The sequence below is a fragment of the Oculina patagonica genome, chromosome 3 (genome assembly GCF_052425735.1).
Source record: "Oculina patagonica isolate OP01 chromosome 3, crgOcupat, whole genome shotgun sequence".
NCBI classification, from domain to species: domain Eukaryota; kingdom Metazoa; phylum Cnidaria; class Anthozoa; order Scleractinia; family Oculinidae; genus Oculina; species Oculina patagonica.
The window spans coordinates 4,945,442-4,967,166 of NC_135760.1; the positions used below are offsets into that span (position 1 = coordinate 4,945,442).

Below are 21,725 nucleotides of genomic sequence, written 5' to 3' on the forward strand. Positions count from 1 at the left end.
AACGCTCTAACCAAACTGAGCAAAGAGGTATAATTTTTTACCAGAATGAAAATTGGAGTAACCAGAACCCCTTGTGTAGTAATATCTCATTTCTTATTAATAATTAATATAAATTGTTTTTTTAGAAACTTGATTTTCAGTTAGATGTGAAGAGCCTTCTCTGATTTGCAATTAAATCAACTACCCTAATCCTACTTGAAAAGGAAGCCCAAACTTCTTAATATCCAATATTAATAATTCTTGGATATAAGACATTTGGTAAAATGTTATCCTGGATAAACTTTAACTTGTCTTCACCCTGGACTAATTTTTAATGTCTATAATGATGCACCAGTTACCGTATTTATTCGATTAAGCGCCCAACCTCGAATAAGCGCCCACCTCGAATAAGCGCCCACCTTGAAGGTAGGAAAAGTTAATAAGCGCCCAGCCTCGAATAAGCGCCCACCCCCACCCCACAAAAAACTGAAAACCATAAGAGAAGTATTGATTATTCAAATTGACTATGTACTACTAAAGAAGACTTCCCCTATGATCGAGTTTTCTTAGTATTTTACAGAATCTTTCAATGAACAGTTAAAATTCTGCTTTGGTACATCTTCCCCTTTTATTATTATTTATTGTTTTGCTACAAAAATAAACTTAGTATTTGCTGAAAATCGTGAAAATTTAATTAGCGCCCAGCCTCGAATAAGCGCCCACCTCGAATAAGCGCCCACTCCCAAGGACCAAAAATTTAATAAGCGCCCAGGGCGCTTAATCGAATAAATACGGTATTTAATGCAAGTTCACCTAACACATCATCAGGTGAGGTGGGTTCCTCAATCCATATTGGTTTAAATTTGGCCAACTGCTTCATGTAACTAACAGCCTCATTAACATCCCAGCGTTGGTTTGCATCCATTGCCTACAAGAAAGAAGATGTTGCTGTATGATCAGTCAGAGCTCCAGACCTGGGGTTAATGTGCGTTGTTTAATAATAAAAAAATGTCCGTGATTGCATTAAGCAAATAATTCAATTTTTTGTTGTTCTCCTTGTTGATTTCCATGCTAGTTGTAAGAATTTGTAATAAAGTAGGATCCTGATTTCTCAAACCCTTGGTTTCTCAAAACTCCCATTTTTTTCTTCTTTCCCTTGGATCGTAAATTTTACCTCCAATTTCTCGAATCCCCTGATTTCTGGAAGCAATTTTCATTTCCCCTGGAGGTTTAAAAAATTGGGATTCTACTGTATATCAAGACAAAGTCTAACTGCAATTTTCCTTTTTCCAATCACCTGCAGTCAGTCATTTGACACTGCAAGGAGACATTAAAAGGTATCTGACTTGTGATTTTAATGGATACCTAACAAGGGAGACAAAAAATTATGTAATTTTAACTTTTAAACTATTGGCATTTTAAGACCTATATTTACCAGGAAGTTATCCCATCCAATTTCATCTCTGAGTATGGCAGCCCTTCTGATATCGTCACTCAGATCAGAACCTACTTTCATCTTAAATCTGTGGGCAAAACAGTGAGTCACAAGTTAGTTGCATAGTTACTGTACATTATGTTAAGGGAAGGCAAATAAATGGCCAAAGAACAATCAAGTTAAGTGTAAAAAAAAATGATATACCATGTGCACGATGAACTCTTACAGTTATATTATTAGTTATTTACAATATTTTACATCTAGACCTACAGATACTGGTAGTCAAGAACTGACCTTGTCCAGCCAGTAGTAAGATACTTTTGGCACAGCGTGCGTAGCTGCATGTCAGTGTAGCCGAGCCACCCAGCAGATGTAGTGTAAGAAGGGTATCCCTTGGCAATGATCTCTTGTTCTAAAAACAAACAGAAATTGTTTAACTTAACAATAAAATAGTATTAAATAATTGTTGATTAACAGACTACGAGCAGTCCCTAGCAGTCGAGTGCAAGGTGAAATATAGGTCATTTATTTAGGACTCTGCAAAAAATAGGGACTGCTCGTAGTCTAGTTGATTAACTGCTGCAACTTTAAATGTTGCGTGTTTACAGGTGCTTACAGCATGGCCCCCATATTCAGGTGTATTGATCCATGTTAAGCAAAAGTATAAATTTTATAAATTATTTAATAAAAAAGTGCAACTCTAAATACCTCTTTCTTTCTTGCTACTTGCATTTCTCCGAAGAATACCTTCAGGAAACAAATTCTGGTTTACATTTAAAAGTAGTTCTAGTATCATGCTTAAAGTAACAATATTTCTGTATACAATGCCAATGAATGTAGAACCTTCTTATTATCTATTGTTCCATTTAGAGAGCGAAAAAAATAATAATAATAAAAAAAAAACAGGCACAACAAACAACAAACCTATGGCTTCTTCTTTTGTCAGCACATCTGATCTAAGAAAACACAAGTGTGAGTCTTAATAATTACCGGTAATTAATGCAAACAATTTTGAATTACAATTTTTTTCTGGCTTCAATGGGATTTGAACCTGTGACCTAAGTCAGCGATACCGGTTGCAATGCTCTACCAACTGAGCTATGAAGCCACACATTGAGCTCACTCCCATTTTGTGGCTTCATAGCTCAGTTTGTAGAGCATCGCACCGGTATCTCAGAGATCATCGGTTCAAATCCCATTGAAGCCAGAATTTCTGGCTTCTTTCTTTAGTTGCAATACACTGCGACAATCATTTCTTCACATTACCCCTAACTTGCAGTTCGTATATACTTTACATCAATAATTTTTCAGTAGTGTAAAAATAATAATAATTATTAGTACATTTATTATTATTGTGATACTTTTTTTTTTTTTTTTTTTTTTTTTTTTTTTAAATAGCAGTTTATTTATTAACAATGACAATACAATACATTACAATACATAGCTTACTTAAAAAAAGCATTATTTAAGTTAAACAGAGGGCATGCAAAAATAAATTGATAAATAAATAAATAACAAAGAAAATAACAAAGAGAAAAAAAAAAAAAAAAAAAAAAGGACAGAGGAAAGGTAGCGTGGCTGACTATTTTTTTTTTTTTTGGCCTTTTTAAATACTATATTTAATGTTGAGGGTTACAGCTGTATCTGTTTCTTAGATTTATGCTTCTCTATTTGAATTTTGCTTGTAAGGATGGCCATGAAAGCTTCCCAGTAGTACTCTTCTTCTTTTCTAGAGGCTGTGTAAATATACTGTTTTGCGATAATCAAGCAGAGGTTTAAACCAAGTCGACGAGAGAAGTCATTGGTAACACCGTATATAATCATGTTTTCATCAAGAGTTATTGGCTCAGAGTTTTTGGAATTCCACCAATTAGTATAGTGAGACCAAAAGCTTTTAACGTTCAAACAGGTAGCAAAAAGATGGGTAAGTGTTTGTCTATCAGAGCATAGATGGCATTTATCTGTTTCTTTCAGTGCATCTCTAAAAAGCGTTGAATTTGTTGGCAGAATATGATGAATAATTTTAAATTGAAAGATGGCAAGTCTGGTGTCCTTAGTGACTTTGAAAGGAAGGCTATAAATGAGTTGTATTGTTTTCTCATTCAAATTTGCTTTTACCATCCTTTTTTCAGCAGTAGGTGTTAAAAACTTTTTTTTAACAAGGAATTCTGTTGCCGATTTGCAAGAGAGCTTATTTAAAGGTATTCTATCGTAATCTTTACCATCCAATGGCGCCTGGATATTTCCTTTTAGGATATTAATCCATTCTCTAGGGATTGCGTGGCATAAGCCATGATACGTAAGAAAGTTAGCTTTGATTTTAAATCTAGAGCAGAACTCAGAAAAAGATAGAAAGGCGTTGTTTTGGAAAATGTCTATGATTCTAATGACTCCTGCTGCGTGCCATTTTTTGTAATAAACAGAAAATCCTCCAATTTTAATGAAACGATTATTCCAAATAACTTCATTCAAAATTTGCTCTTTGGTGTTAGGAGAGATACAATTTATTTTGCCCCAGGCGAGGAGAGCTTCTGAGTAAAAAGCAAGTGGCATTTCAATTTTAAGTGCTTTTAAGTCGAAATTACATTGAAATAGAAACAAACCTCCGACATCCCTAAGGTAGCTCAATGGTATGTGGCTCCAACTTGAAGTTTCTTTACTGTCGTTAAGTCTTTTTATCCAGGAAACTTTAAGGGCTTCGTTGATTATTTCGAAATCAGGCATATCCAATCCACCTTTTTCTTTCGGGCCGATCATAGTCTTTTGTTTTATTCTAACTTTCTTGTTCCACACAAATTGGGTAATTGCTTGATTTACCATTTTGACAAATTTCGAAGGAAAGGTGAGCACCGATGTGTTATATACAAGTTTAGAGATTGCGAGCGATTTTAGAATCGTTATACGGCCATATAATGTGAGGTTTCTAGGATACCATAAGTTGAGAAGGCTTTTCATTGTGTTCAGCTTTTGTTCGAAGTTTTTCTTGTAAGCAACTTCATCATCATATGAAAAGTGAATACCTAATGCGAGTATTGAATTGGAAGGCCAAGCTATTCCGAGGGGTTCCGTTGTATTACTTCTGTTCGCACCTAACCACAATCCTTCAGTTTTGCTTTTATTAATCTCTAGACCTGAGCATTCCTGAAAGTTTGACAATAGTTGGAACAAGTTTGTTGCAGATTTTAAGTCAGAAACAAAGACAGTTGTGTCATCGGCATATTGAGAAAGCTTGAATTCTTTGTTATGTACATTAATTCCTTGAATGGATTTGTCAGTTCTGATAGCATTAGCTAGAATTTCAGCACATAAAACAAATAAAATCCCCGAGAGTGGACAGCCTTGACGAACGCCCCTCTCAGGTTTGAAAAATTCAGACGCATATCCGTTGTTTATGAAGCAACTGGAGCAATCCGTATAAAAGGTTTTTATCCACTTTTGAATGCATGGACCGAAGTTAAAAGCTTGTAGGGTTTTATGAAGAAAATTCCAGTCGACAGTGTCAAAGGCTTTCTTAAAATTATTATTGTGATACTTACAGATAGCTTAAGTCTATTGTTGATACCAGCTGCTCTGGAGACTGTGTGTAAGGAAAAACAGAATGACAATTTTAATTGTTACAAGTGACATGGTCCAATCTTATCTAGTTAAAGACTAAGAAAGCAAGACTATGAAAAGGACAGGCAATCTAAAATGACTTGGAACAGCTCTCTACTTTTTCGTATTTTTCGAATCTAGAGATGCTGTGAACAGTCTAAGTTATGACTCACCATGTCTGCAAGAAGTTTCCAAAGTGGCTGTAATGAAAATGATCAAAGACATGTAAATGATTGGAAATTATAAAATAAAAATACCGGTAAAAATAACAAACATTGGACTTTGAAAACTGGTTTAAAAGGAACTCTATTTATTACTAAAGAAGGATGTAATAAGAAGGCTGAAAAAAATATTCCAAAAAAAATTGTCATTACCTTGCCTTCCATCTTCGCCCAGAGGTCCCACAGTGCATTGACAACAGCTGCTAATGCCAGGTGAATGACACCTTTTTCTGGACCAAGCTAAAATGCAAGAATACGAGACACTTTCAGGGATGTAGTTAAGATTTCCAGCAGGTGTAATATTTTTAAATTGTGTTAGCAACAATTTACATAAAAAATAGTCATTTTAGACCATGTTTTTCCTAGTTCCCACTTGTTATCTGAGAGCTGCACATATAATTCAATCCATACTGTGACAAGATGTCAAAACAATAATTGTCGTGTGGTTCCAGAAAATGTCTATACTTCCCCAACAGAAGGGATTGAAAATTCCTGGGGGGTGGGAGGGGTCCCAAAGGCCAAAAACTAAAGGAAATATCACTTAATTAGAATTTTCAGAGGGGTGGGTGCGGGGTCCTTAAGAAAATCCCAAGCTTCTGTGGGGGAGGTATTAGGAGGTGACTACTTGTTGTCCTCTGACTGGCTTTATTATCATCATGACTATTATTAATTAATAATTATGTTTTACAAGAACTTTTATGTCCAGGTTTACTAAATTAAATTATGATATAATTAATAATAGATGACCCTTACCCATCTGAATTGACTTTCATGAGCTAACTCCCTCCAAACAGCAGCAAAGTTATCAAAAATCTCTTCAGTTGTTCTACCAGTGAGCATATTTCCATAAGTTTTTACAGCTTCCATGACTGAGATAAAAAAAAGTATAGCTTGTACATTTATATTGTGTTCAAAGATTATGCTTACTGGGTTGTCATCCAACAGTAATTCTCCTTCACTTTTCTGTTACGTTATATGTGTATTTTCGTAGCACCTCAATATTTATAACATTTCATAGGAAGGAATTGTGCCAGTTTTCACTCATTCAAAAATAAACGCACTTGTCTTTTACAGCATATACCATTGTGGGTTTGTCTGTCACCTGGCTAGTCTAGATGGCTTCTGAGTTTGAACTTGCTAGATGAGCTGTGATCTAATTGTGAAAGGGTAGAGCTCTGCGAAATATATATTACGCTGGCCAACGTATGCTACAAATTGCTTTCCATTTCATCTTGAAAGCGTTTCAGCCTGAATTTTTTCTATCACCATACATTTCAAAAATACAATTGGGCTGAAAAATTTGTAGGCCCGGTTCCATGGCCAAAAGGCTGACTATGCCCCTGGCATGATCTTGCAAGGTCCTTGGGAATCTTAAATTGATTTTACACTTGGGTCCATAAGAACTAACACAGAATATTTTTTTATTTTCTCCCATCTTGTTGATCACACACTAATGTAGTCAATACAGTGTTACATAATTTATACATATATACCTAGTTCATTTCCTCGTCCCAAAGTAAATGTCAGGCCGTGCCCTTCCAGATGAGTTTCTCCATCTGTTTTGAAAACAATATACACTGCAGAGTAATCAGGTGACTTGTGCTGCAAAATTAGGGTATTACATTGTTACAACATGAAGCATTATAGAAATAACCTGAATGAGTAGATATGAATATTCTCTGCAACAATTAAATAATTAACTATTGTCCACTTCCAGAAAAATATCCATTTTCCCCATATACTCCCATGGAAAGTCAGTTTCCAAAGCAAGAATTTTTAAGGGAAATTTTGACCTCTCCAAACTTGAATTCTAGGAGGGATGGGAGTGGAGTTTAAGCCAAAATACATGTAGCTTGTCCTTCCACTAAGGAGGTATGGATATTTTCTGAAACACCACAGTGGCATTTATTTCAAGCTCTCAAAAGCAAGAATTTTTAAAGAAAATTATGACCTCCCCAAACTTGAATCCCAGGAGGGGTGTAATAGGAGTGAAGTTCACACCAAAATACATGTACCTTGTCCTTCCACTAAGGAGGTATGGATATGTTGCAGTTAATTTTTGATCTCAGTTAATTTTTTATTTTAACTAGTTAGTTTTTTTCTAACTAGTTGATTTTTTTTAACTAGTTAAATAATGGGGTTAGGGTAAGGGTATCATATATTTTAAAAAAATAGTGGTTCACCCAACGTTTCCTACGTGGCAAAGTGGATAAGGGGTTGGACAGCAAATCCAGAGGTTGAGAGTTCAAATCCAGTGCAGGTTGGTAAAAAGGACAAATAAATAAATGATAGTACTTAGGGGAGGGGGATAACAGCAGATAGTAGGGGAGGGTTAGTAAGGATGGGGGGGGGGTATGAGATATCAAGGGAGGGGAGGTGTTCTACTTTTTCTACTTATTAACCTAGAATAAAAAAAAACTAGTTGGAAAAAAAAAACTAACTAGTTAAAATAAAAAAAATTAACTGAGATCGAAAATTAACTGCAACAGATATTTTCTGGAACAAGACAGTGCCCTTTATTTCATTGGGGTAGAGGGGGCATTGGGAGGGGGGGGGGTTGCCAGGAATTGATTAACCTCCAGAGTCCTATGGACTAACTATCAGCATGCTTGATGGTGAGGGCCATTCCATTTTATATTCACACACCCCTGTTGACGAAGTAAGTCAAAATTTACTCCCTAAGAAAAAAAGATAAAAGTGCCGACATGATGCCCCCCTCAGAAAAACCCGATTTTTTTCTTAACCCTATCAGAAAAAAATACCACTTTTTGCTCATTTTTTACTTACCCCCTCAGAAAGAATCAAAGGTGCTGACATATTTAGAAAAATTCGTCAACGGAGGGTGGGGGGGGGGGGTGAATTTGTTTTGGAATGGGCCTGACAATAACAGAAAACTTTCTGTTATACTACACGGGTGGGCCAGTAACTAAAGAGTGTGTGTGTGATCTGCAGACTGGGGCAGATAACTTTTTTCATGTTTCACTGATTCATTCATTGAGACACCTTGCATCGCATAAATTATATGCATGAAGCATTTAGAGGAAGAAGGGGGATCAGATCTGACTGACTTGGACCATATCAACACTGTTATTACAGATTACTCAATGTACTCTCTACATATGGCGGCTAAGCTGGGAAAGATATTCTTAAAGGCTTAATTTTTAAGAAAAAAGTAGTTCACAGAGTCCTGGCAAAGAATTTGTGGTCCGCAGTCGCTTTGGCTTGACCTAGCTCCCGCCTGTGTGCATCTTACTAATCGTATATAAATCGCAAATTTAGAAGCGTCTTACCATAGCATCTGATCCATGGAGTTCCAAGGATGTTGGGAATCTTATATCCCGAACAGAGAATCCAATAAGCTTCACCATTTTGCAAAATTTGAGAATCAAAACAGCCGTTCTCTCAAAGGTCACGAGTGTGTCATTTTACCTCACCGATGACCGAGTGAGATTGAAACGAGTGAAGGTTACATGACGTATCATTCTATGAGTGACGAAAACTTTACCGCTGGCTTTTCGCGGGAAAATTTCAATATGGCGGACTTGTTTTCCAGCCGAAACCTGATTTCTCGTCCTGTTTTCCTCTTTCTTGTGTTTCTTTCGATTTAGTAGTTTAAATTTCCAAGATTGAAGTTACGTCTGTGACACACGTTCGTGTCGTTTTCGTGTAAATTGAGATAAAAACTGCAGTATTAAAGCGATTCGCGTGCGTTCCTTGGCAAATGAGGTTTGACACACGTGATGGATTTTGATCAAACACAAGCGATTGACGATTACGAAGAAGAGGAAGAAGAGCAAGTGGAAGAAGATAAAGCTAATCCAAAGAAAAGGGAGGTACGTTTGTAGAAGAAAACAGTGCATTGAATGTGGTACTACATTTTCATAGTGATTTCAGTGAGTGAGTGAGCCCATTGCACGCAGTGTCGGTAGACGACAATGGGATGCTAAAATGTGATCCATTTAAACTTAATAATTCATGCCAAATTGTCACTATAAGGGGCAGGTAAATTCAGGTCTTTTGTAAAGAACAATGTTTTAGTGTATTTACCAATCAAAACGTAATATCAGCTTCTGGGGGAGGGGGAGGGGCAGTCAAAATTTACCCCCCCCAAGAAAACAAGATCAAACTGTCAATATGATACCCCCCTTCACAGAAAAAAAGCCAACTTTTCCCTAACGCCTTCAGAAATATTCGAAAGTTTAAAGGATGCCAACAAGCTACCCCCTCAGCAATGACTTTTTATGCCCCTTCAGAAAATCTCATCTATACGAGAGGGAGTGGGTGGATGTAAAATGGAATGGCCTTGGGCATACCCCGAGCATTTGACACGTCAGTGTGCCCAGGGGAGGGGAGGAGGAGGGGATTTGACATCAGTGGTTGTTATTGGAGTGGGTAATTTGAAACCATATGGGGCGGGGAGATTTGAATAAATTTTCTTCAATTTTGTGTGCATAATTTTTGACAGTTTCGTGATTATGTTTGCCAGTTCCAGATCAAAGTCATAGTGTGATTGAGAAACTAGAGGACTTAAACATTCGATCTCATTTTCTTTTCGTTTTTCAACATTCTGTTTGAAATGAGCCAATCACATCTGATGCATACCAGTGTTTGTTTCATGTTACTTCTGTCGAAATGGACCACCAGCTCAGAAGGTCACGCTAGTGGTCTGTGATTGGTGCAGTTTGATCCATCTTGTGTTTGTTTTGCACATCAAAAGATGAGTGTCAAAAGATGGCTGCTATGCGGGTAACACTAAAAATGGTTTTAATTATTTTATTTTAGGTTGCATATTTGAAAGTATTTTCCCAACAAGGATTTCAAGAAACAATTTTTCCAGTATTCCAAGGTCTGTCTTTATTTTATTGTGATATTTTCTTGTCAGTTTGTTTCATTATTCTTCAATCTACTCCTCTGTCTATCCTCCATTTGAATGTCCACAGATCCTTCCTTCCATTCTTTCTTCCATCCATCCTCACTGTCTGGCTTTCATTCCCCCACCCCCTCTATCTGTCTGTCACTTTTTCCATCTTTCCATCATGTTATTCAAGTGAGTGTATATTGTATCTCTTTGATAGGTGATAATGTTATAGGAAGAGATGGGAAGTGTAACATTACAGTGCCTATTAAGGTGAGCAGAATTCAACATTTCCACTAACCTGGTAGCCTGGAGGGATTATTCAACAATTGTTTTTTTTTTATGGGGAGCAACCCTGGCGCCCCCCCCCCCCCCAATTTTTTTTTCAATTTTTGTCAGGAGAGGCAAACATGTCCTCCCCTTTCCGTGAATGTTACTTCAAATCATGAAATCCCCTCCCTTTTAAATACCTCCAGCCTGAATAAGGTACCCTTTTAAGTGGAACCTCCCTGTATAGTGCACAGGGAAACCAACCTCTCAGGTCTGGCAACCCAGGTTAGCTAGACAATTACTCTTTTGAGCTGGAGTTCAAGGCCTAACTATTGTCCAGCTTTAGTTAGTGCATAAATCATGTTGGCTTCTTTTTCACCATAATCAAGGCCTTGTCAAAGAAACATGCCTGCATTGAAGTGCAAAGAGATCTTCACCTTCTTTATGATTGTGGAAGCAAGAACAGAACAAAGAAAGGAAAGGTAAAAAATAAAAAAAAATAATGTTATTCATGATACATTAGAATTACTTTGAAACACATGATTGGTCGAGTGAATTCAGTCAATATACAGTAGCATGTGAACTCGGCATGATAACCCAATATCTGCAGCAGATATTGGGTTATTATGTCGAGTTCAAAGTCTGCCTAGTTTCCAAGCCCCTCGTCCACGTAGTGCTGTCAAACTTTTAAAAATATGGCGGAGCGATTCGCCTCCGTTTCTGAAGAGGAATTGAACGTTTTGATCAAGAATATAGATTCTAAAAACACCAACAGAACAACAAAAACAAGTGTAAAAATTCTGAATGATTGTCTGAAGGAGAAGAACCTGGAGGAACCACAAGATAAAACCGCTTTGGCCAATGTTCTGACGAAGTTTTACGCCGGCGATAAAGGAAGTTATGGCAAATTGTTTGAAAACGTATAATAAAACAATTATGAATTCGGTTTTTACATGATATCGTGAATTGAAGGGTTCGGTGCAAAAAGGGCGGTAGTGATTTTCCCTTGAAATGAACATTATCGAAACAGCTCCAAATTTCGCATGCAAATTTGTTTGCGTGTGCTTAACACTGTCCTGTGTTTCATTGCGTTGTTCTTTCCTTCGTTTTCGAAAAATAACGTATGCAAAAAGAAAAAGATTTTTAACTTACATTGTCCACAGTAATCCAGCACTAGACATTTTTCCACGCATCGCGTGTGCAAATCTTGCCTCGAGGCACTTTATTACAGTCGTCCGGGATGTAAAAACAGCTTTTCAGAAACCAACTTTGCTGAACGCCAATGTTTTCTCATATTTAATTTGCTCCCAGGCGGTGGCAGCGAGGGACTGGGACTCGCTATTCTATTGTGACGTCTTAAGTCACATGTTAGTGGCTCAGGAACAGAGAACAAACAGGGCTCGACACTGACACTCTCCCGATTTCCACTGGAAAGTAAATTTTCTTCTTGGAAAGTAAAAAAACGAAACTGAACCAAAATACTTACCCGATCTGGAAAGTAAATTTTAGGCTTTACTGGAAAGCAAATGTTATGCTTAAAAGGCTTAAATGGAAAAAAGTGTGTAAAAATTATGATAATGATAAAAAATAGCCAAATGACAATGACAACTCGCCTTAAAAAGACAAATTTTACGCTATTCTCGCATTCTCCGCCATATTGGATCAAGAGAACTCCCGAGGAGGTCTGGGTACTATAAACACACGTGGTATGGTGCATTACCGTACCCAAATTCGCAAGTAGCCAATCAGAAGCGCGATCTACTGTCCTGATATCCTACGATATCAAGTCACTGACCTGATATGCCACCATATCACGGTCACTTTGAAGTAAAGTAGTGTTACTGTACAATGAATTGAAATGAGGTTTACCAATAAAACAGAACTTCGTAATTTAAATTAAGTGGTGTTTAGCGGTCGTAAAAAAGAGAAAAAACTTTTACTGCCAAAACTAAACTTGAGCGCGCTCGTCAATTGCGCGATGTTTGCCGATGAGTACTGAGACATTCAGACAAAAAAATGGAGTCGGAATTTCCAACTTTTTCGCTTAATTTTGATTTTGAAAATTTAGAGAATGAAACTCTAAACAAACGAGTTAAAAAATGCAGAAGAAGAACTTGGTAAAAGTGATGAAGACCTAGTCAACACAATTGCAGTACGTACCTTGCAAGCATGGCTTCAACAGAGCGATAAATATAACCGGAGTTTTGGCTGAATTTGGGTACGGTAAATACCTAATCGTACCTTTTTGGTACGCTTCGGCTGCATATCAGACTCGTTTGGTCTCGCCATGGGTATTTTGGCGAGACGCAGTCTCGCCAAAATACGAACCATGGCTCGACCAAACTCGCCTGATATGCCGCCGAAGCGTACCAAAAAGGTACAATTAGGTATAAATATTGAAGTACGCCATTTTGGATTCCTCTTCTGTCGCGAAGGTATGTAGGTAACAAAATCTTTCCAGGGAAATGAGTCTGTTTTAGTTTGGTTTTTCTCGACGTAGTGGTGATGTTGGAGAAAAAGAAGGCGAAAAAGAAAAAGTTGACGAAGGACAAACGGGCGAAAGCACTTCAGATGTACGCGTTGCTTTCCAATGTCCTTATGTTGGTTGAAATTAGACTGATTCTACCGCTGTCAACAGCATTTTGTGAGCAAGGTTTTTCAGTAATGGGGAAAATAAAGTCAGACTGGAAATCATGCTTGTCAGTTGAAGTATTAGACTGTCTCATGAGGATTCGTATTGAAGGGACTACTGTTGCTGAGTTTAACCCTCAACCTGGAGTGCAGTTTTGGTGGGATAGTGGAACGAGGATGAGACGTCCAACTTTTAACGACTAAAACAATGCCATGAGACACATAGTAAGATTTTTTTTTAATATTAACTAAACATGGTTAGCAACTTTTGAACTGTCATCCATTTTGGAAAGTAAAATTTTCAGATGGAAAGTAAAATTTGAAGTCTACTTTCCAACATGGAAAGTCGCGTAAAAAGTTAGTGTCGAGCCCTGAACAAAAATGGCACCTTTCTTGGGGAAATAAACTACTGGTTCGTTTGAGCGAGTGCGTCCGCTTGGCGGTTGAAGGACATCATTAAGTCTGAAAACCCGTAAGTCCCACAGCATTTCTCGAAGAAATGAGAGATGTTCGGCCTTTGTTTTGTACAATAGTGCTCTTTAGCGCTCGAGAGAGAAAGTTGTTTGACAAAGGCCGGCGGAGCCAAGCGGTAATAAAGTCTAATTGTAAAACACAGATCTCTTGTCGGGAACTATGTCAGCGTGAGTTTTGCAGTGTCCCCTTGGGTGCTGCCGCGACAAAGTTGCCGAGAAGTGACCTGGTTTTAGACTTTAAAAAATTCTTTATATGTTCCCCAGGGCACCTTCCCTTCGCAAAATATTTTCTGTGTCTCATTAAATATTCATCAATTAATCTATCGATTCGTGCGAACGAAAACCTCATAAGTTTATCTTGTTTTCGCGGGATTATGTAGATGTGTGATGATGTAAGGAGTGGAGATAGAAGTGAGAGCAAGCCGGCGGCACTCAACTGAAAGCAAAACTAGTATAATGTGACAACACGAGCAAGCGTATTCAATCAACAATCAGTCTTTATTTCACTTTCACCTCGGCAAATTACAGCTAACGGTAACAGAGTAAAATAGTCTTGCCCGAAACAACAAAAACTAGATAAGTGCAAACAGACTGCAGAAAAAGCTAGCTGCAAGCAAACTGGCGTGAAAGCTTACTGCATTAAAAGCGCGATCTATAAAAGGTTGAGGCTGACTCTGATCCTAAACTTAACTTGAAACGGCTTAACTCCCTAATCCCTTGGGGTTAGTGTTAAACTTGTTTTTTTTTTGTGTGTGTGTGTGTTAGGGCTAGGCTTTTGCGTTAGGGCTAAGTCTGTAACCCTAATCTGAAACTCTAATCCCGACCCTACGGCCTTGGGGTTACCTTTTGCGTTAGGGCTAGGACTGTAACCCTAAAAATTTAGCTGACTTCATCGTCTTGAGAAACAAAAGGTTTGTAAAAGAAAAGTCAAAAGACGCCGCGCAAGCAAAAACCTTGTCTTTTTGCATGTCTTATTTTTCGAAAACGAAGGAAAGACCAGCGAAATGAAATGCAGGACAATGTTTAGCACACGTAAACAAACTCACATGCGAAATTTGGAGTCGTTTTCACTCACTACCGCCCTTTTTGCAGCGAGCCCTTCAATTATCAAAACCTCATGTCTGTGTTATCCGCCTCAGCCTTCAGCTTCGGCAGATAACACAGACCTCGGTTTCTGATCTAATAATTGCTTAGTCTATGTAGATAATCCTTGATGTTTTATTTTTACAGTCTTTCTTAAAGCCCACTGTGCGATATGAGCTTAAACATGGTGATATGTTGACATTGGGTGATGTGAAATGTCAGTATTTGGTTAGTCTGGACATGGAAGAGGTAGGTAAAAAACTATTATACATAGCTATACACATTTATACTATGCCATAGAAAATACAGCCAATCAGAATACAGGAAAGCTGTTGTATATTCGAGGGTATTCAACCCAACCTTCCCATCGTACGCTCCAATATTATTCTCGACGAAATTTAGTAGGCTTTAGTAAGCTTTCTTGTGGTATACTATGGAATATCCCACTTGTCACTTGCCAGTGTACTTTCTTGGTATACACACTCCCCTAAAGGCTCGGGTATTCACACAAAATACAAGTGACACGTGGGATATTTCATTGTATACCACTTGAAAGCGTTGCATAACTAGTACCCGGTATGTAGCTTAACTCCTGGCCTTCCTAGCAATAAAGAAGTGACCATGGTAGCTTGACACACAACATTGGTTTAATGTGTAGGAAGATGAAGATGAAACTGGTTCAGAAACAGGATCAGAGTCCATGCTTCAAGATGTAAACACTGAAGAGAAACTGGATCTTGATAAGGTATCCAAATACTAGAATTTTAGTCTGCTCCTCCAGACAAAACCAGTAAGGTCTATTTTTCACAAATCCTTTACTAACAGTATTTGCAATATCAACAGCAGGCACTCAATAATTATTATTATAACAGTTTTGTAACTTTGTTTATTTTTGGCTTTCCAAAGTTATCAGTCAATCAAAAAACTGACAACTACATAAAGGATGGTTTTCAACTGTGGCTCATATTAATTTTTTTTATTAGTGGCATGTGCATATTTTTGTCTTCTTTAACCCCGAGACCAAGTTTTCTCAAGGCATGCTAGGTTTTGTAGACTACATGAATCAGGCAAAGTTTTGTTGAAAGTTTCTGGTTCATGTTTTGTTGACTGTAGCCAATTGTGACTGAGGATGCTAGTACTTCAAAGAAGATAAATCAAAAGGATGATGTTCGGAGGGATGAGTTATTGCAGACAACAGAAGATCACCAAACAGCAAAACCAACCAAGGTGTGTTTAATATCAGGAAGCTACATGTGGCATAAATTTTTCTAGGACTGAACGTCATGCCATGTAGCTGAAGTGTCTGCCATGTATTTCTTATCTATTTCCAAATGTTTAAATAAATTACAAATGACTACTCTGACAGTACACTGTGGGAGGCAGAGTTGTCAAATGGTCAGAGCACTTGGTTTGAGACTCAGAATCACGTTTGAGCCTGGATTTTGCCCTACCTTGCATAGTTTTATTGGTCAAGGCACTCAACTCAGTCTCACAAAGCCTCTCTTCATCCAGGTTGTGTGAGCAGACACCAGTAAAATGTTTTACTGGAGAGTATCCTGGGCTGCAATGAGTTAGCATGCCATCCTAGGAGAGAAGCAATACTCCTTAGCAACCCATAAACAAACTTTGCTCTATGCATGTACTTTCTTTAAACACACAAAATAAATATGAATTCAAATTTTCTAGGATGATGAGGAGGCATACGCTGCAGACACAGATTCAGACACAGACGAAGAGAGGCCACTTGCAGTAGCAGCAATGGCAACTGTACTGTACAGCTCTGAAGATGAACAAGAGACACCTAGAAGGCAACAGGTTACTACTAGTAAGTTCAGTCTGCAAATTAAAGCCAATACGAGAAAGACTTAATAAAATGTCAATGTGTCTTTTACCTCGAGACAGTTTTTCTTGAAAGTTAAAGGGGCACTGTCATGAGCTTCACTTAAAAAATTTAAGGGCCTAAAGATGTATAGAAATCTACGAATAGTGGTCCAGACCAGTTTTGTTCAAAGTTACTATGCCAGTGTACTGAAGCTATAAACAAGACAATTAGTGACATTTAATAATATGTGGTGCCACATCAGGAACTTTTGATCTCAACTTGAAAAAGTCAGCTGATTTTTTCAAGTTCTGTCCTTGTGGCCTGGAAAACAGCTAAAAAAACCTTACAACGGCTCCCATCTTCCTTCAAAACAATTTGCTTGATATCTTCTAGATGCATTTCATGTACGAACGAGAGAACTTTGCCAATTTAAGCACTTTTCACTTAAGCAGAAAAATCCCTGTGACAGTGTCCCTTTAATGATTAGAAAGATGGACAGTGCTTTGACTACTGAAGGCAACTAGATTTAAACCAATTGCCACACTTACTAGCCACCACCTACATGTCCTTGCAGTGCTTTCAATAAGCACTGACAGCTGATGAAACGCATTGGCTACTTTGCTCTACTTTGGTCATAGAAGTCGGCTACTTTTTCCCTTAAATTTAGGTAATTGAAGAAAGATTCTTTCAAACAGGCAGTTACTCTTACTACTCAAACGAACTGCTACCCGGTAACTTCATTTTAACACATTCTAGTTCTGTGCACTGCAGCTCATCTAATCAGTATGTTGTCCTGAGCTGGATAGATAGTCCTGTGTAAGCTCCTTAACCAGGTCTACCCTGGTAGCTTAGACTTCACTTAAATAATCAGCCCTAAGATATTTCAAAAGTTGTTAATCCAGTCTTGACTGATGTTCAGATGTTGACAATTTTTGCATTAAGCTTCTATCTGCATATAGAATATGTACAGCAGATGACTAAATGGTGCTTAAAGGAAAGTCTTATTAAACTGGTGTGACTTAAATTTTTTCAGGCATTCCAAGTAAAGGAAACAACAGCATGGAGGGACAGACTCTAGCATTTGGACTTGGAAGCCCATGCAATGTGTTTAAGAGCAGGTACATTATACATGCACAAAAAGACACCATCAAGCTTCTAAATGTGAAATGCATTAAGTTTTGGGCAGCACAGTTTCTTAGATTTGTACTACCGTAAAGTTCCGTGTATAAGCCGCACCTTTTTCCTCTAACTTCAAGTCAAAAATCGGGGGTGCGGCTTATCTACGGAAACATCTCTGGTTGGAGTTCTCTAAGGCGTAATAAATATTCATAAAAAACTTCTCAAGACGTCATTGAATAAACATATAACAACCTGAAAACGTTGTTGTTGTTCACTACCTTTGAACTCAAACTAAAAAAGGGTATGACAAGTGAATTTAGCTTTCGTAAGACTTAATTTATATTACAGTCAACTCTCTCTAAGACGGACACCGTCGGGACCGGCTCCAACTGTCCGTCTTAGAGAGGTGTCCGCCTTATAGAGAGTCGAGGTAACGTGACACCAGAAATTTTGAGACGATGAAGCTAAACGGCTATGCACAACGAGTGCACGTCTGTTTTTAGTCGCTTACGTTAGCAAAACCTATAAAGTGTAACTAAAATAATATCAGAAATTCAACTTGTTTGTTAATAACAAACGCTAATACTGTAAGTAGAAAACTGAAATTTTGGTGCCCATAATTATACAAGTTTAAGAAAAGAAGTAATGCGTTTTAGCGGTATTTTGGTATTCTAAAGGCGCTGACCTACTATGTTATATGTCGATAACAAGTTTTGAAGTATTATTCACTTAAAAATAACTTTTTGTGCGTGTCCGTTGGCGGTTTCATAGTGTCCGTTGTCCGTCTTAGAGAGGGGTCCGTCTTACAGAGAGTTTTCTTACAGTAAAATGACTGAAAAACCGCAGGGACCATAACCAGGTGTCCGTCTTATGGAGGTGTCTGTCTATAGAGGTGTCTGTTAAGAGAGAGTTGACTGTAAACATTGCAACAACCACCGTGTCGGTGTCTCGAAACTGTGCTTGTTTGCCCTTGATTGTTTACCAATAGAACTTCACTTAAACTTCAAACTTTATGGTCTGTATATTTTTTTCCAAAATTTGAGCTTCCAAATCGGGGGTGCGGCTTATCTACAGGTGCGGCTTATACACGGAACTTTACGGTACTTATCATCTCAGTATATGTAGGCTGGAACATCAGTTAAGCTGTCACACATTACACTTTTTAGCTCATCAGGGATTTCCAATAAAAATCATGGAACCACATCTTGAATGCTGTCCAGAAAAATACTCCTCTAATTCAGATTTATGAAATGAAAATTATAAAAAAGTGATTTTACAATGCAGTGTAACTTTACACCTGTTTTCAGTGTTTTCATGCATAGTGAAAACAAGATGAATCAAGATCTGGCAATCACAGCCCACTAGCATGACCTTCTGAACTTGTGGGCTCATTTGCATGAAACCAACACTGGAGGTATGCATCGGTTAAATTGATTGGCTCATTTTAAGCAGGACGTTGAAAGACGATGTTGAAAGATGGTGTAGAAAGACAGCTTATGCACGTAACACTGAAAGCTGTTGTAATCAGTCCTGGATTTATTTTGGATTGCTCTCAACTGTTTTTTTTTTTTCAGAGATTCCACTGACTCTCCTGGATCTCATCCAGGACAAACAGCAAGTGTTCCACCGACTTTAATGCTTAGCACTGAATCTGACTCACAGTCAGATGGGAAACATGATGTATCATCTGATCAGGATAACAAATCAAGCTCATTCAAGCACCCTGGAGCTAGGGGATCAGGAACCCAACCTCCCTCTGATCCAACACTTTTGTATGGCTCTGAATCTGATGATGGGAGCCCTATAAAAAGACCCAAGCACCCAGAAGCAAGGGTCTCCGACAAGGGCCCCTCTTGTGAGCCAACACTTCTTTATGGTTCTGAGTCTGATGATGGGACTCCTAAAAAGAAGCCAGGACACCAAGGGACTTCAAATGCACCAACTTTGTTATATGAATCTGATCCTGAGGAAGGCACATGTACAGGTGCAGCACCCAAGGAATCAGATGCAAGAGGAGACGGTCAGCATAATCAGCATGCCACTGATGATCAAACCCTGTTGTATAGTGAGGTATCTGAAGGAAAAACACCAAGTCTTCCAGCTATAGCCTTGGAAGATGTGGGGGATGATTCTCCAGAAGAATCTGCAGAGAGGAGACCAGACAATATGCAAGAAGCTACAGTTGCAGTGAAGGACAGTGATGCAACACTGCCATATGCTGAAGCTGAAATGAGTTCAACTGATGATGAAGGTGATTCAGGTAAATGTACATGTATCGTAATCACAAGAGAACTACCATTGATAAAATATTTAATAAATTTCTGTGGATTTGTACTGTTGAATGCTTATGAGAAACTGCTGGCTGACAGTCTCAAACACCTTTAGTTAGTGATAGTGAGCTAGAACTGCAAAAGGCTTGCTCTTGGATGTAAAAATTGCAAAGTTACAGATGACAATGTGACATACAACTGTGTGCATTGACGCCTTGTTTGCACCAGTGCGCTAAGTTTTTTTTGAGTTTGGGATGTAAAGGATCAGAAAAATTTAAAATGCCATATTAATACCGGTTTTGGGTTTTGGTCTATTTTCAGAGGCAGTTGCAGATGATAAAAAGATTAATCTTGATGAAACTCCAGCGGATGTGGAGCCTACCTTGGCTTACACTGTTGATTCAAGAAAAGAGGATTCAACAGATGATGAACAAGACAGTGTGGATGCCGATGATTACGGAGCAGATATTGCCACTCAAGCCTATGCTGCTGATAATGTTGATAGTGACTCTGAAGCAGAAAGTGAACCTATTCCACTTGGTAGTGAACACACAGCACCTGAGAGTGACGCAAACCAACCAGCTAAGCCTTCTGACTTGGAGGCAACTCAGGCATATTGTGTAGAAGAGGAAGACTCTGACAGTTCAGATTCTCAACCGCTGCCCATTGGCACTACTGCAACTTCATCTCATGACGACATTTTAGCAACAATGGCTTATGGATTAGAGGCGACTCAAGCTTACGATGTTTCTGAGAAGGATGGTGATAGTGATGAAAGTGGAGATAAGTATGAGCAAGACAACAAACCAACTCTTGCTTATGACTTACAAGCGACTCAGGCATATGGTGCTGGTGATGATGATGACGACGAGGATACAAGAGAAAGCCATCAAGAGACAGTTCAAGAACCATCAGCTAATGCTGATGCTTTAGTTAACAAAAGTGAGACTGACCAACCTACCATTGCATATGGACTGGAGGCAACTCAAGCATATGGCGCCAATGATGAAACCGATGATGAGGAGACTGATAATGAAGACAGAAGCAGCACAGGTGGGGATCAGGGCAGAGGTCATGACGCAAATGCAGCAACACTTGCATATGGTTTAGACCCCACTCAGCCTTACGGAGGTGATGATGATAATGATAATGATGATGACGATAATAAAGATGATAAAGACAGTGGCAATGCAAGACAGGATTTCCTGGCCACATTGCCGTATGGGTTGGAGGAAACACAGGCTTACGATGGGGACAACAATGATGCAGGTACTTTTTCTGAGCCAATTTCTGTACATGCATTCAACAAATTTAGACAACCTTGCAGTATCATTATATTTAGTCTACAACATGAAGAATTATCTGGCCATTGTATAGGTGGCTGCTGTAGGGAAGATTCAATAAGAGTAAAAAGTATGGATTGATCAATGTACAGGTCGGGACAAATTAGGTAGCTTTTGTTGAGCGATGGCCATTTGTAGAGGTGCAACTGTATTGACATTACTTATCTTCATGTAGTTACGAGGACATTAATTCATTCTTTTGGTCAGTAAGCAGCTATAGCTTACGTGTACTGTAAAATGACAGCAGTGATCCTAAGAAGTTTAGTTTTGGTACAAATGCAAACGGACACCTCCCATTTGATAGTAAAAAACTTAGAGGTCATATTTATCTTAAATTTGTATACTAGTAAGATTTTTTTGTTTTATGGCAATTAATTCAAGTGATAAGTAATTTAAGCTCTAGATGGTTGTTTTCTTTTCCCAGATTCAGCTCAGAATAGCATGGTTGAAGCTACTCAAGCCTATGGGATTGAAGAGCCATCTGAAGCTGAATTACAAGCACAGGTAGCTAGTAGCAGCATGAATATAATTTTGCATTTTATTTAAAATTATCATTAGATTTAGCAACCATAATGGTACAAACATCCCTCAAGTCCCAACACCATTCTCTAGAGGAAAAGAATGGACTGA

At 38.3% G+C, this 21,725-nt stretch overlaps 2 protein-coding genes across 3 annotated transcripts in view; one reads left to right on the forward strand and one right to left on the reverse strand.

Annotated features, from left to right (window-relative positions):
- Positions 1-8,663, reverse strand: part of LOC144646281 (mitochondrial enolase superfamily member 1-like) — a 13,615-nt gene extending 4,952 nt beyond the window's left edge. Inside the window, exons 1-11 of one of the 2 annotated variants that reach the window (XM_078505813.1) lie at positions 8,520-8,582; positions 6,723-6,785; positions 5,983-6,098; positions 5,383-5,469; positions 5,182-5,208; positions 4,951-4,991; positions 2,339-2,370; positions 2,123-2,161; positions 1,709-1,826; positions 1,415-1,502; positions 793-907 (exon numbers count right to left, since the gene is read on the reverse strand). In XM_078505813.1, coding sequence (XP_078361939.1) covers positions 793-907; positions 1,415-1,502; positions 1,709-1,826; positions 2,123-2,161; positions 2,339-2,370; positions 4,951-4,991; positions 5,182-5,208; positions 5,383-5,469; positions 5,983-6,096 — 661 coding nt within the window. In that variant the 5' untranslated portion in view covers positions 6,097-6,098; positions 6,723-6,785; positions 8,520-8,582. Of the gene's footprint in view, positions 1-792; positions 908-1,414; positions 1,503-1,708; positions 1,827-2,122; positions 2,162-2,338; positions 2,371-4,950; positions 4,992-5,181; positions 5,209-5,382; positions 5,470-5,982; positions 6,099-6,722; positions 6,832-8,519 lie in introns of both variants that reach the window. The other variant, XM_078505812.1, reaches the window with a different exon arrangement.
- A 94-nt stretch (positions 8,664-8,757) lies between these two features.
- Positions 8,758-21,725, forward strand: part of LOC144645088 (uncharacterized) — a 42,257-nt gene continuing 29,289 nt past the window's right edge. Inside the window, exons 1-12 of the mRNA XM_078504560.1 lie at positions 8,758-9,062; positions 10,012-10,075; positions 10,305-10,357; positions 10,744-10,836; positions 14,689-14,790; positions 15,200-15,286; positions 15,655-15,768; positions 16,228-16,366; positions 17,397-17,481; positions 19,057-19,742; positions 20,074-21,021; positions 21,520-21,599. Of these exons, the coding sequence (XP_078360686.1) occupies positions 8,970-9,062; positions 10,012-10,075; positions 10,305-10,357; positions 10,744-10,836; positions 14,689-14,790; positions 15,200-15,286; positions 15,655-15,768; positions 16,228-16,366; positions 17,397-17,481; positions 19,057-19,742; positions 20,074-21,021; positions 21,520-21,599 (2,544 nt within the window). The 5' untranslated portion in view covers positions 8,758-8,969. The remainder of the gene's footprint in view (positions 9,063-10,011; positions 10,076-10,304; positions 10,358-10,743; positions 10,837-14,688; positions 14,791-15,199; positions 15,287-15,654; positions 15,769-16,227; positions 16,367-17,396; positions 17,482-19,056; positions 19,743-20,073; positions 21,022-21,519; positions 21,600-21,725) is intronic.